This window comes from Macadamia integrifolia, chromosome 9 (genome assembly GCF_013358625.1).
Source record: "Macadamia integrifolia cultivar HAES 741 chromosome 9, SCU_Mint_v3, whole genome shotgun sequence".
NCBI classification, from domain to species: Eukaryota; Viridiplantae; Streptophyta; class Magnoliopsida; order Proteales; family Proteaceae; genus Macadamia; species Macadamia integrifolia.
Window position 1 is genome coordinate 24,432,470 of NC_056565.1, and position 13,144 is coordinate 24,445,613.

The following is a 13,144-nucleotide window of genomic DNA, read 5'->3' on the forward strand; positions in this document are numbered from 1 at the left end:
TTTGGTGTTTAGGAGGTAGACTACTCTTTTCTTTATTTTTATGTTTTTGGGTTGTATACCCAACTCCTTTTCATCTCTCGCCAGTTATGATTGCTCGTCACACGTGTAGGGGTGCTAGAAATACCCTTTTTTTGTTGTTGTTTAGGAGGTAGACTACTCTTTTCTTTATTTTTTATGTTTTTGGGTTTTATACCCAACTCCTTTTCATCTCTCGGCATTTATGATTGCTCGTCACACATGTAGGGGTGCTAGAAATACCCTTTTTTTTTTTGGTTGTTTAGGAGGTAGACTACTCTTTTCTTTATTTTTATGTTTTTGGGTTGTTTAGGAGGGAGGCTACTGTGTTCCTGCTTTTTACAAGAATAAATTCTTAATAATTATGCTCTTTTAATAAATGTGACACCCAAGAATGCTACAAGTGTACCGAACCTGCCTGGTAGATCGATGGGGTGTCCTCACCAAGAATACGACAAGTATCAGGGGGTTTGGGAGATCAGTGAGGTTGTGCAAACTTTAGTCTCACATCGCCTAGGGGGAGGTTGTTGGGCTAGTTGATAACTTTTAACCTCCTTAACATGGCACAACACGTTTTAAAGCTTTGAGGCCCATGGGCCAAAGAAGACAATATTGTGCCAAGGTTAATGGGGGCCGGGGCGTTACAGATGGTATCAGAGCTGACCCCGACAGTGTGTGGGGCCACAGTGGGGTCATTGTACCAAAAGGAGGGAAGAATGTGACACCCAAGAATACGACAAGTGTACCGAACCTGCCTGGGAGATCGGTGAGGGCAAGCTTATTCTTACTTAGTATCCAAAAGTATGAATAAAGGAACATAAATTTTCAAAATTCTTACGGTTTTCTCCAATCTCCATGACTCTTGAATGCTTCAATCTTGATTTGTCAAGCCCATGTTTTGGCTGATAAACTTCACTGATCATCTTTCCAGTGTTTTACATTTTTCATTCTCAAATCTGTTAAATCTGTGCTTCATGTGATGGTTGATCCATCAGCATTGCTTCTTCCCTATCTGTTGAAGCAATTCTTTCAGGGCATAGATTTCCATGTTAAGCCCCTCCCCTCCCCAACACATGTCCTCATCTCTGATGGTAATCCTGATTTAGGGGAATATTTTCTTTCTTAAAAGGGTCCTATTCGTCTCTAAGGGTAGTGAAGCAATTCACTTCAATACATTTTATTTACCCTACAAGTTTTTTATTTTTTTGGCTGAGTTGAAAGGGTAATGTTGTCAGTTCATTTTAAATAAATCACTGTAGCAAATCCCGGACCCATCCTTCTCCTCTCTGGCTACAGCGCCCCTCCTCTGCCCTCTTTTTCTACCCCCTCCACTGTGACTCCTGGAGCACTTTGTAGTTCAAATCTCATGCCCAGAATCCATGAATGGAGATTGATTGCAAAGAAGCTAAACAAAGAATCTCAAAAGGAAAAACAGAGCAACTGAAGAAAGATTAGAGGAGATATGCATTTGTATTCCATTAGAGAAGCCTGTTTCCATGGTTGCTTCCCGGCCCTTCTACTCGACTTCCCAGACGCCTCCGGCGCTAAGCCCACCTTTAAACTATAGTCTCTTCTCTTCCCAAACACCAAATTCACCATTTATGAGTCCCTCCCTCCATTGCCTAAGGCTCTCTCTTGCTTCACCACAACATATCCACTCTATTTCCACACCCATGAGGCTGATCAAATCCGAGCTCAACACTACTTCCATCTCTCCCACTACAACCACGTCTGCTTCAACTAAATAGGTCTCAGCCACTTCTCCTATTCCCAGCAACAAATGCCCACCACAACGCCTTCATCTTCTTCTTCTCCTCCTCTGTCACCCAACAGTCTCCAATTCCCGTTCTTTGACATCTCCTACAAGCCCATAACTATGCATTCTCAGATGCTAAACAAGGCGAAGAATCGGTATTAAAATTCAGGACCAGGAAGAGAATCAAGGACTTCCTCAATATCTTTGAAACTGATTATCACATGGTTTTCACGGCCAACATGGAATCATCTTTTAAGCTACTAGCAAAATCTATTCCTTTCCAATCCAATAGTAGCCTCCATACTGTCAATGACTACAACAATGAGGCCATTCAGGTCATGATTGATAGCTCTCAGAAATGAGGAGCCCAAGTTTTCATGGCCAAGCCTGAAGATTCGCCCTAAAAATTTGATGACATTGATTGTCAGTTAGAGGAAGAAAAGGAAAAGGGGTCTGTTCATGTTCCTGCTCCAATCAAGGATGACTGGCAGGCGATACTTTGTATCTCTGGTTGAGCTTGGGACAGGAGAATGGGTAGGGCATGTCTTGCTTGACGCTTGTGCAGTAGGACAATAGGACCTAAAGATATGGACTCAGTTGGCCTCTCTGCAGGCCAGACTTCTTCTCTGCTACTTCAAGGTTTTGAGGGAGAACCCATCAGGATTTGGTTGTCTATTTGTCAAGCGATCAAGTGCTTCGGTCTGGGAGGCATCGACAACTGCTAAAAGCAGCTTGGGAATCGTCACTCTTGTCCCAGGCTCCCAGCAAATTTAGCAACTGTAAGGTCATTCTCTGGTCCCATACATGCTCAATCTCAGATGCATAATGGGCTAGAGTAGAGACATTCAAGCTCAAACAGGAGAATGCATAATGGGTTGGAGCGGAGACCTTCAGGCTTTGCAGTTTTTGAAGTTAGTTGCTTTCAGGGTTCCATACAAAATTAGTTGCAGAATACAGTTCACAGAAGAAGCGAAGCCATGATGAGGGGCAGAAACAGGAGATTGGGGTGATGTGGCTCACGACAGAGGGAAAGAGGGGGGGGGGCTAGGATGAGGGACTTGAGGCATGAAGTGTTAAAGGTACACCATCCAGTTTGTTTTGTGAATTTGAATTACTTAACCTAGCTATATATAAACTCTCGAATGGAATGTAGCTACTTCTGCTTTGATGACTTCGAATGACAAATTTTTTTTTTTAGCATCTCTTTGTTCAGGTCTTTAATTATGACACCCAATATTTGCTTGTAATATTTGAGATACTATACTCAGGCTACATTTGCTAATTTTGTTTTGCAGTCTTTCCTTGGTGCAAAAGTGTGAGTTGCATTCAAGATGGAGGAGATGCACTGCCTGTGTCTGTCAGTCAGTGCTGGCCATGTGAAGGAATTCAATTTCGTTTTAATCTAGTTAAAAAGTGTAAAAAAAAAAAAAAAAAAAAAAAGGGAAAAGCTTTCATCTAAAAAGAATGCCAAGATTTTCTTACCCCTTTCCTTTGGTATAAAACTGGCTCACTCTATGAACACTAGCTGCTGCCATAAATGATTAGCGTGTGAACTAGTATGTGTTATTGCCTCCCCCACCCTTGTGCATTGTGCCCTATACCCTTGAGAATTCAAGCTGTTGCAGAAGGTGGTGTGTGAAACCGCAAACCCATATATTGTGCACATAACACCTGCTCCCCCCACCCCCCTCTCTGTGGGTTGGGAAAAGATTCATCAGAGAATGATGGGTGGTGATTGCTTTGGTGATATGTTGGCTATTCCTTAAATAGTATATATGCTTCCTGAAGTTCGGTCTTGTGGATGGACAATTTTGATTCCCTACAGTTTCTCTGGATTGCATATTAAAATTGCAGTAGCCAACATTGAGTTGAGGATGGTATCTTTTCTGTTTTTGTTCTTAATTGCTTAGGTTGGTATTGATATAAGCTGTACTAAAAGTATGGCAGTGCATGAAGGGAACCACCAGGGTGATTTACACAAGTTGTAGACCTCTCCTCCTAGGGTCATTATGCGGAGTTCAGAATGCTCAGGCCATAGAAGACAGTGAAATTGAGGGGAGTTTCTTGGATATGTTGAAATGAAAGCTACAGACCTGCCCTCCAAGGGGACATTATGTGGACATTGGACTAAATGTATTGGGACCATTCCCAAGTGTGGAAATGCTTAAAATTGGTTGAGCTATAGAGGATGATCCATTCCCAAGTTCGTATATATGTACAATTGGCTTGGCTTATGGCAGTTGACATGTGTCATGAGTTGGACCTAACAGATAGGGTGTGGCGGGGAGGGTTTGGGGGTGGGGGGACGGCGATGACAGGTGACCAAAATATGAAGGTAAGAACCACACATGCTTTGACATATATGCATATTCTATTGAGTGATAAACTTGCCAAGTGTTGAGGAGAAAGATGGCAGTCTTTCATGGCTTCCAACTCCTGATAACATGTCTTGCTAACCTGGAAAATGCAAAAGTGGACATCTTTCCTTTTTAACTATTTTTCCATTCTATTTTAAACTTTTTTTTGATCAATTTAGAAGAAAGGATTGAAGTTACGGCATTATAAGAGTGAGGATAAGTGAAAGAGGTTCTCTTAACGAGAATCCAAAAGTTAAATGTTTTAGGAATTTCATTAACGTTATCAACAGGTTTGACATGAAAAGTAAGTTTGGTTAAAAAATTATGAACATCCAAAAAAAGAGGAATTTCTCTTAAGAGGTCATATGCACTTCTTATGGTTAGTCAAAAAAGAGTTGTAGAGCAGCAGAATTAGTTCAGATATCCCCATGTGTCCATCCTGCATCTTGTGCATGCTTTACTCCCTTGCATGATCAGCCCTCGAAGGTAATGCTTCATTGGTGCTTTTTGGTATCAGATAATCAGTTTTAAATAAACAAATATTATTTTTATCAATTATGTAATAAACCTAAGGAGAGATAGTATTAATCATATCAATGACTCCCACACACAATTATCGATAGAGTCAAGAAGGTAGAATATGGGGGAGAGGGGCCTCATGGATTGAGATCACCTGGTTAGGTTTAGAGAGATTGTTTACTTGATTTGTCCATTATTTTACCAATGAAGAATCACAAAGGGATTAGGCTTATGTTGTTTGTTGACATACAGAAGAGAAAGCAGTGGATTTTGTCCTAGTCATGGAAAAAAGCTCTCAAACCAACAATTCCATGATTTATCTCTCTCTCTCTCTCTCTCTCTCTCTCTCTCTCTCAAAAGCAAATGGACTGCTGCGTTTCCACGTCTCCCCAGCTTTTCCAGGACTTGATAGATTGTTTGATAGGGACCTTGCGTCCTTTTAACTTTGTTTAACTGTTCAATGTTGAAGTTAAAACAGGGGAAAGTATAGAAAGTGAAAGCTAAGAAAAGAAGGTTGGGAGATTAGATCAACAGAACGATAGAATGAATGATATCTCCATTAATGTCAAAATATCTAGACCATTCAGCCATGCCATGAACCAGCATCTCCCCCATGAGAGAGAGAGATGATTAGATGTCTGGCATCTGGATTATAGAAAGTTTTGTTCACTGGAGTTTTAAGAAACATGGCCCAACTCGGTCTGTTTCACGCCTTCTATAGCTAATTAAAAATTCTGTGCATGCTTTTCAATTTGGGCCTATTCTTCATCTTCAATCCTTTGAAGGTCGAGTATATGACGAGCTTTATTTACTCCTTCAGTGGTGTGCATTGTGTTATGGCAAAAATGTGTTATCCTTAAGATCGGACCGTGAGAATTGAGCGGGAGGCCATGACGAATGATTTAGACCTGGCCAATCCACTTATTCGGCTCAAAGTGAACAAGCAGGCCAGTAGCAGCTTGACTGATTGACCCTTCTAAAAGAACCTCGATTATGGAGCGGTTGGCTAAGCACCAGCGGTAACCTAAACAACTCAATAATACCTCAATAAGCTCAATGGCACTAAGGCCATTACCGAGCAGCAAGCTCAAGACTCCACCAGCCAAGAGGCAAGTGTGCGCTGCTGTCATTCAATTATATGTACAAGTAGGTCGGCAGAGTGGGGTACCTTGTCCAAGTTGCTCGGAAATTGGACCAGGGGATCCATGTCACTCGGCAATCAGACCACGGGACCCAAGACGCTCGGCGCAAGAGTCCTATGGGTTCCCATACCCATATACGCGTTAGTTGGCCCCTTTTGACCCGACATGTGGCTCACAGGCAATGAACCAACGTGCCCTATTCCAAAAAGGATTCTCAGAGGGGCATCAGATCTTCCCTATAAAGAAGGTATCTCGCCCTATCCTTGGGGATTTGTTCAATACGTGAAGATTCCATAACCAGAACGTCTCTCATATTCACTTTCCTATTACAATTTTTTCAATATTCGGACTCCTACCAGCATTAGGAAGCTATCAAAGTGGGACTCTCACCCGGGCCGCCACATTTAGCCATAAATACCTAGGTAAACTCTTTTCTAAATGATCAAAATTTTTTTCATTATTACTGGAATTATTTGGTTGCAGAGAGATCTAACTTAGGCATTGGAAAGTCCCCTGTTGGATCAGCTCGATGCTTACTCTCTTGTTTTTTCCTCTTACTCTCTTGTGTTTTCCTCTCTATACAAGTTCGACGACAGCCTAAGACAATTTCTTACTTCAACACATTGTGATTTGATAAAAGTAAATTGGTGGGATGGGATCAGAAATGATCTGACCCAAGGCCACAAACACAAAGATAAAAGATGAAAAAGATTCAATGGAGGCCAATTTTTTTGAAAATTTTGGAATACGGTGGGTGAGGCAAGAGCCCGCCAACTGTTACGTCTCGTTAGGTCAATGGATTCGAATGAATCCTCTCGATGTAATGTATATATCAGATGTCAACACTTGTCCTTTTTTGCTTTCATATATCTCTCTTCACCCTTTCAATGGTAAGAAGTGACTGAGATGTATATTCAGGTTTGCATACGTGTGGATGATTCATTCTCAATTCTGAATAGGATAGACCCTACAGACTGGTAACATATTCACAAGAGATCCAAAGATAATATTTGACGTTTCCAACTCTTCAGTTCTTCACCGCACTTTATTCCTACTATAGTTGACAAGTCCATTAAGTATAGCTTAGCTGCTGGTCGATAAGCTTTACATTGCCAATGAATCCAAAATTGGTCAAAGACCTGATCACCCTCTTCTCTCTCTCTCTCTCTCTCTACATATTGGTAGGTTGAAAATGTGTGGCCAAGGGCTTTTAGATCCTATTGCTTGGGTTTATCAGATAAATGACATGATGGTTAGAGAAATAGGGGATGGGTCGTCCTCTACTTTTTGTCATGAGAGCTTCATAACCTCCTGACTTAGGAGCTTCACTAGAAAGCAACCCATTTTCAGGGAAGAAGAAGAATTGGGTAGTTATGTGTCTACCTTTTAGTTCCAATCCAAATGACCTAACTTATCTTACTGATATAGGACACCGAAGTGTTATCTGTCCAATTTTATTTTACCAACCCAACACCAAGGTGATATGGGTCATGGAAGTCAGACTAGTAAAACTAAAAGGAATCCAAGATGACTTATTTGGTACTTGCTCTCTAGAGTCAATGAAGCCTACCTCTTCTTCTTGTTCTACTTAATTTGGCCCCAACTGCCATTCCTGGATTTGGTAACCAGTGCAACCCTAGGGCAGTTAAGGTTTGTTAGAGAACTTTGCTTAACTTTTTTTTCCTTTTTGAAAGCCCGACTGGGACCAACTCCACAAACCAATGATGGATTAGGCATCAATTCAAACCATCCAATTAGTAGAGCATTTTGGTTAAATTTGTAACCATGATTGCTACTATTTAGATGGTTAACAAATGTGTATGGATCTCTCTATCAAAAATTAAAAAAAAGTTCTGTATATATAGATCTGGTAACACCAATTACCACTTTGGTGAGTTGGTAGCGCACTAGAGCTTCAAGTGGAAGTCACTAGAGGTTCTCCCAGTTGTAGCAGTGGATGCATGATCTCTCTATAGTGCTACTGCACTAGTGTTTCTAACCTAAAATATGCTAACCATGAATTCTCCCAAGGAAATGATGAAAGTCCTTTCCCATGACCAAAATTTTTTATAATTAAAATTAGTGCAAGAGAACCCTAACAGCTTGCTCGACCATTGCATCAGTACATAGGCTGATGGGAAGGGTATGGAGGCATTGCGGGGTGGGGGGCATTGGGGTATTTTTGCGGTGTCTACGTATAGAGACTTGCAAGCGGGTTGGGTTATCTTTTTCTTACAATTAAGAAAACCAAATACTTGATATATTATAAGACATTTCGCAAGTAATAATGATTACTTCTAAGATTGATATCTAATTAATTGTAATTATTAGGTTGTTTCAACTTTTTTTTTAGGGGGGAAGCTGGATGCCATTTCTTCCCACTTGAGAAGGGGGTTATTTTTTTCTTCTTTCTTATTTTTTGTTCTTATATATGATTTTTCCTTTCAACTAACCAAGAGAAGTGTATTTAATTGGAACAGAAACAAAGAAATCCAAGTAAAAGCTTAGTGGAATGTGTGGATGGTGTTCCTTAAATTCTTATACATTGGATGGTCTAAATCCCTTGAGGAATATTCAATGTACAAAATTAAATTTAGTTAAATTTAAACAACTATCTTGTACGGAAAGGATGGGGAAGAAATCCATTTTCTAGGTGAAGTCTGGTCCAGAAGCAATGTACCACAACTGGGAACACATGTTTAAGTACTTTGAGCACTGTGATACTCCCACCTTCATGCACAATGAGAAGTGCCAAAAGAACTCAACAAAAAAGCGATTTCAACATCTTCGGATCCATTGATGAGAAATGAAATTAATGGTGCAAAGGGCAAGCAAGTGCAATCCACTATAGTCAGGACTCATAAAAGAGAGATTTTGTTTCACTTTTGGTTTCTCCATAGATGAATGAATGAATTGACTGAATGGAAAGTAACTTTAGAGGTGAGAATATCCCTTAGAACAAACCAAATGATATGTATCATTACCAATGGAGAAAATATGGATTGACAAGATACAACAAAAAGCTCAAGATCTCACCTTTCAATTATTTTAGTTTGTCATTAAAAGTCATAAAGATCGAAGGCAGAGGCGCCGCGTTACATAATTTGATCATGTCCAACCACCATTAGTAGTTGGGTCCCCATAGGTTGAAGGTGGGGGGATGGAATTGGATAGAGAGTCAAACTAGCGACCTCCGTAAGGCTTAGGTCAGTGCTCTACTGTGACTGGCTGCCTGACCACGCAAAGAGGCGTTTCCCACGTGACATATTAAAGCCAATGTACTTCTGATTGTGCTTCCATAATGTAGATTGTGGAAGTTCCAAACTGATAGACCATCCTTAAAATCACCTTAAAGAAGTACTTTGATTCTTCGACTTACTCTTACAGTGATCATCAAGTACTTCTCAGTTCACTCTAAAAACAAATGTGATTCTTGTCAAAATCACTTTTGGGATCAAAATTTTTTTACAGTAATGATGTCAAGCATTGATCAGAGTGCTATAAGAGGTTTTGTTGAAAAATTGAATGTGGAATTGTGGATCTGACACAAAACACACCAAAGGAAGACAGGTGGAGAAGAAAGACAAAATAAAGACAAAAATAAAGTAGGCCTCTAGGAGTTCTACTTTAGATAGTGGCCCTTCAATATGGGCTGCAATGAGTATATCTCTATCCATTTTTAGACAATAGGCACTCCACATTCCACAATCCCCATATGAATATATGAATTATAAAGTGGGGTTTCTTCTGTTTCTCTTACTTTCTTTTTATTTATTTTTGGGAAAGAAGTGGGGGGAACGTTTGGTGGAGAGCAGCACAAGGTGGTGACTTTGTCCTGCCAATACAAAAAGTTGAGAAAGGATAGAAGGAGCTACTGACTTCTTTTGCTTTTGTGGTTTCTAAGTAGGAATATAATTTCCCTCAAGAATTAGACCACTTCTAAGGCATTAAACACTGTATATATGCTACTAATCTGTAAACCATGGGATCTCTCTCTCTCTCTCTCTCTCATTTGTCTGTTGGATTCATATTCATTCTCCATGAAAGTGTATAAATGATACAAAATTAGTAATGGTTTCAGTCGGCCAAAACCTAGATTTTCATCCTTTCTTCCATAGTCAATGTTTGAGTCCCCATTTGGGGGCATCAACTCTACTACCAAGAAAATGCTATGGATAATTGAAGCTGAAATGATTTCATTACCAAAGGCAACCCTAGTGTGGCCTAACTTATTTGACCTAAGTGGACCTCGAAGCTTCTGTTACTAAACCTTGGATCTTTGTTATCTCTCAAATGAGCCATTAACATTGGTCTCACCACTGACACAACACATGCATGATAAAAGATCATTTCTTTGATACATTGTGATATAGGGTTTTAGTGAAACACTTGGTTCTAAGTTCTAACTCCATGTTGTACCCTCTGTTGGCCCCTCATGGGTCCCTTGTTTGGCACCTCAGTGGATCTTGCCTGTCAAAAAAAAAAAAAGAGTGGAATGATGATGGTTAGAAAATTAGGAGTCAAATTGCATAACTGAATTCAATCAAATTACTTGCTGTGTTTTTGCATGCATCTTCAAGTATGTTAAAGAGTGTCTGCATCGGTCTTGGATAATTGGGACTGTTTTTCATTGATTTTTGTACAATGAGAGTCAATCCCCGAACGGTCCCATTTACTAAATGGTTTCAAAACTAAGATCCATTTCTATTTAATAATGATATGGTTGTCCTATTCGATTTATTGACGGTTTTAAAGTATACAAATAACTTTTCAAGCACACAAATAATTGAATAATATATTCCTAAATATACTAATAATCAAACATCAACTCTTCAGCATATAAACACTGATATAGTCCAAAATTCCATACTTCCAAATCACCAATATCAAATTAAATTCAAATCATAATTATTCAAATAAACATCTTTTATATCCATGTCAGCATCCCAAATCACCAAAATACCTCCCAACTTTTATATTCAAAATTCCAAGAGAGAAATCGGAATCGCCAACAACAAATGTTTTATCAAAGTTGGTTCTTACTGGAATCAACTGTCATTGACTTGCCCTCTGAAATCGAAATGGCTATTACAAGAGACATAAGAGGTTGTAGATTTCTATGATTTTGTTGTTCTTAAAAGAACTATTCTTTTTGGGAAATTAAACAGATAATATATTCAATATATTATGGATTATAGTTTAACATACTAAATAAACTGAACTATAAAATTATTTTTAAGTAGAGGGACCCTACCAAGTGCCAACTTTGTACTTCAGTCTTAAATTTTAATGTTTGAATTCGTCTTGGTTTTTGCCAACAATCATTAACACTTTGAAGTTGAAATTAAGGAAAATAAAATCCATAATAATTAAAAGGTTACCTCCGATATGATTAATTTTGTTTTATTTTATTTATGGGAGCATTAAATTAATAGAATGTCTTTACAATTGCTCACATATGATCCAACATGTCATCTCCTGAAACTTAAAATATGGAGGAGGTTTTTCAGGCAGTTGTCTATAAATGAATCTTTTGATGACTGTATTATTTAGTAGTTTAGATGAAATCCAAATTTTGTGGCTAAACCCAATGATATATTGATATTTATCAAGTGATAAAATAAAATTTTGAAAATCCAACAGTATGAGAAGTGCAAAGCATTCATAAAAGTAATTGTAAACCAACATATCAAACAAGGAGGAAATTTGATTGAATTTAACTTTGAAAATTTTCTAAGTGGTCAATCTACCTTAGTATGACATCAAACGTAGTTGTTTGGAGGGCAAAGATTCATATTGCTGACTATGTTTAGATGGGATGACCCGGAGGTGTTGCATTATCTTTTTTTTTTTTTCCTTTACATCTTCCCCTTTTGGCTCTTCTTTCTTTATATTTATCTTTGATAGAGATATTGTTGTTGTTGTATTTTACAATTAGAATTACTATATCATTCTTCTGTGTGGCAAAAATGAAGTATCAATTAGGAGATTCTTTTCTAGATGTGTCGCATGGAAAAACTTCTTCCAGAAAATATTATATTATCACATGAGACCCCTCTAAAGTGAAGTTGTTATTGATTGAAGTGTGCAAAGGTTGGCTTGGTGGCTCATCCAACCTAAGTTTGGTTAGGTGACTCACTTATTCCTATCATATGGCATGTTAGGTTGGGGTTGAAATTTGGTGGATAGGTTAGATCCTGAATCTCTCTCTACTCATATTTATTTTCAGTCCAATCAAAAGTTATCAAGTGAAAAAAAATGACAGCTGTGGGATTTGAACCCACGCCCTTTCGGACCAGAGCCTAAATCTGGCGCCTTAGACCACTCGGCCAAACTGTCTGTTGAATAATAGGGCTTTCTCATAATAATATTAAAACCATTTTAATTTCTTCTAGTTGGGTGCCCTTTCCACTTCTTGCTTCCTATTTAGGGAGCAGATGTGATGTCAAAGACTTGTTGGGCTTTGGCCCAGTTGACTGTAGGATATGCACCAATGGGAGGCCCATTACCGACCCATTTACTAATAATATGACATGTGCTCCACGTTTTTTTTTTTTCCATTAGTTTATATGTGGACTATGACACGAGGAAGCACTTGGGTGACTAAGTTGCCTCCCCATTTCGTAGTTGGTAAGAGAATGTGACAGTAAATTAAGCATCAAAAGAGTGTAGAGAATTAATGTACTATTTGACAATGTTTCGTTTCTATTTTTCTTGTTCCCATAAACGAAGAAACAATATAAAAAGCGTTTGGTAAATTCGTTCCGTTTCTCTTGCTTTTAGAAATATAAATCAAAATTTGTAGTTATTTATCATCCTATAAACGCATGTGATGAAATAAGTCATACTTGTTTCGTCATTTTTGGAAACGGCTGTGGTGCCCAAAATTGTGAAAGTCCCGACAAAAACCCCTCGCACCCACTTATCTTCTATATCCACTGAAGGCGATGGAGTAGCGGCGGCATACTACCAAAGGATCCCTCTCTCCCACTCTTTATTCTTCAAAGCCGGCGATGGAGTAGAGGCGGCATACTGCCTGATGGATCCCCCTCTCTTGCTCTTTCTTCTTCGAAGCCGGCGATGGAGCAGCGACGGCATACTACCCGCTGGATCCCTTTCTCCCGCTTTTTCTTCTTCAAAGTTGACTATGGAACATTGACGGAAATAGCGACGCACGACTCTGGTGACAATGGTAAAGTGGTAGCATCCTACCCTGTAAGTCACTCTCTTCCACTCATTCCTTTTCAACGCAGCGATGGAGTTCATTGGATGGCATATTTATGATGGGGAAATACTTCAAAAAGCTTCCTTTTATTTGGCTTTTTTTCTTTTTCTTTTTCTTTTTCTTTTTCATT

General features: G+C 39.0%; 1 protein-coding gene and 1 non-coding gene across 3 annotated transcripts in view; one reads left to right on the plus strand and one right to left on the minus strand.

Annotated features, from left to right (window-relative positions):
- Nucleotides 1-3,558, plus strand: part of LOC122089158 (serine/threonine-protein phosphatase PP1-like) — a 19,420-nt gene extending 15,862 nt beyond the window's left edge. For both annotated transcript variants that reach the window (XM_042658663.1, XM_042658664.1), the window contains exon 4: nucleotides 3,067-3,558. In XM_042658663.1, coding sequence (XP_042514597.1) covers nucleotides 3,067-3,090 — 24 coding nt within the window. In that variant the 3' untranslated portion in view covers nucleotides 3,091-3,558. The remainder of the gene's footprint in view (nucleotides 1-3,066) is intronic.
- An 8,490-nt stretch (nucleotides 3,559-12,048) lies between these two features.
- Nucleotides 12,049-12,128, minus strand: TRNAL-UAG. Its single transcript has one exon. It is a non-coding gene; the product is annotated as a tRNA-Leu (tRNA).
- Between the last annotated feature and the right edge of the window lie 1,016 nt (nucleotides 12,129-13,144).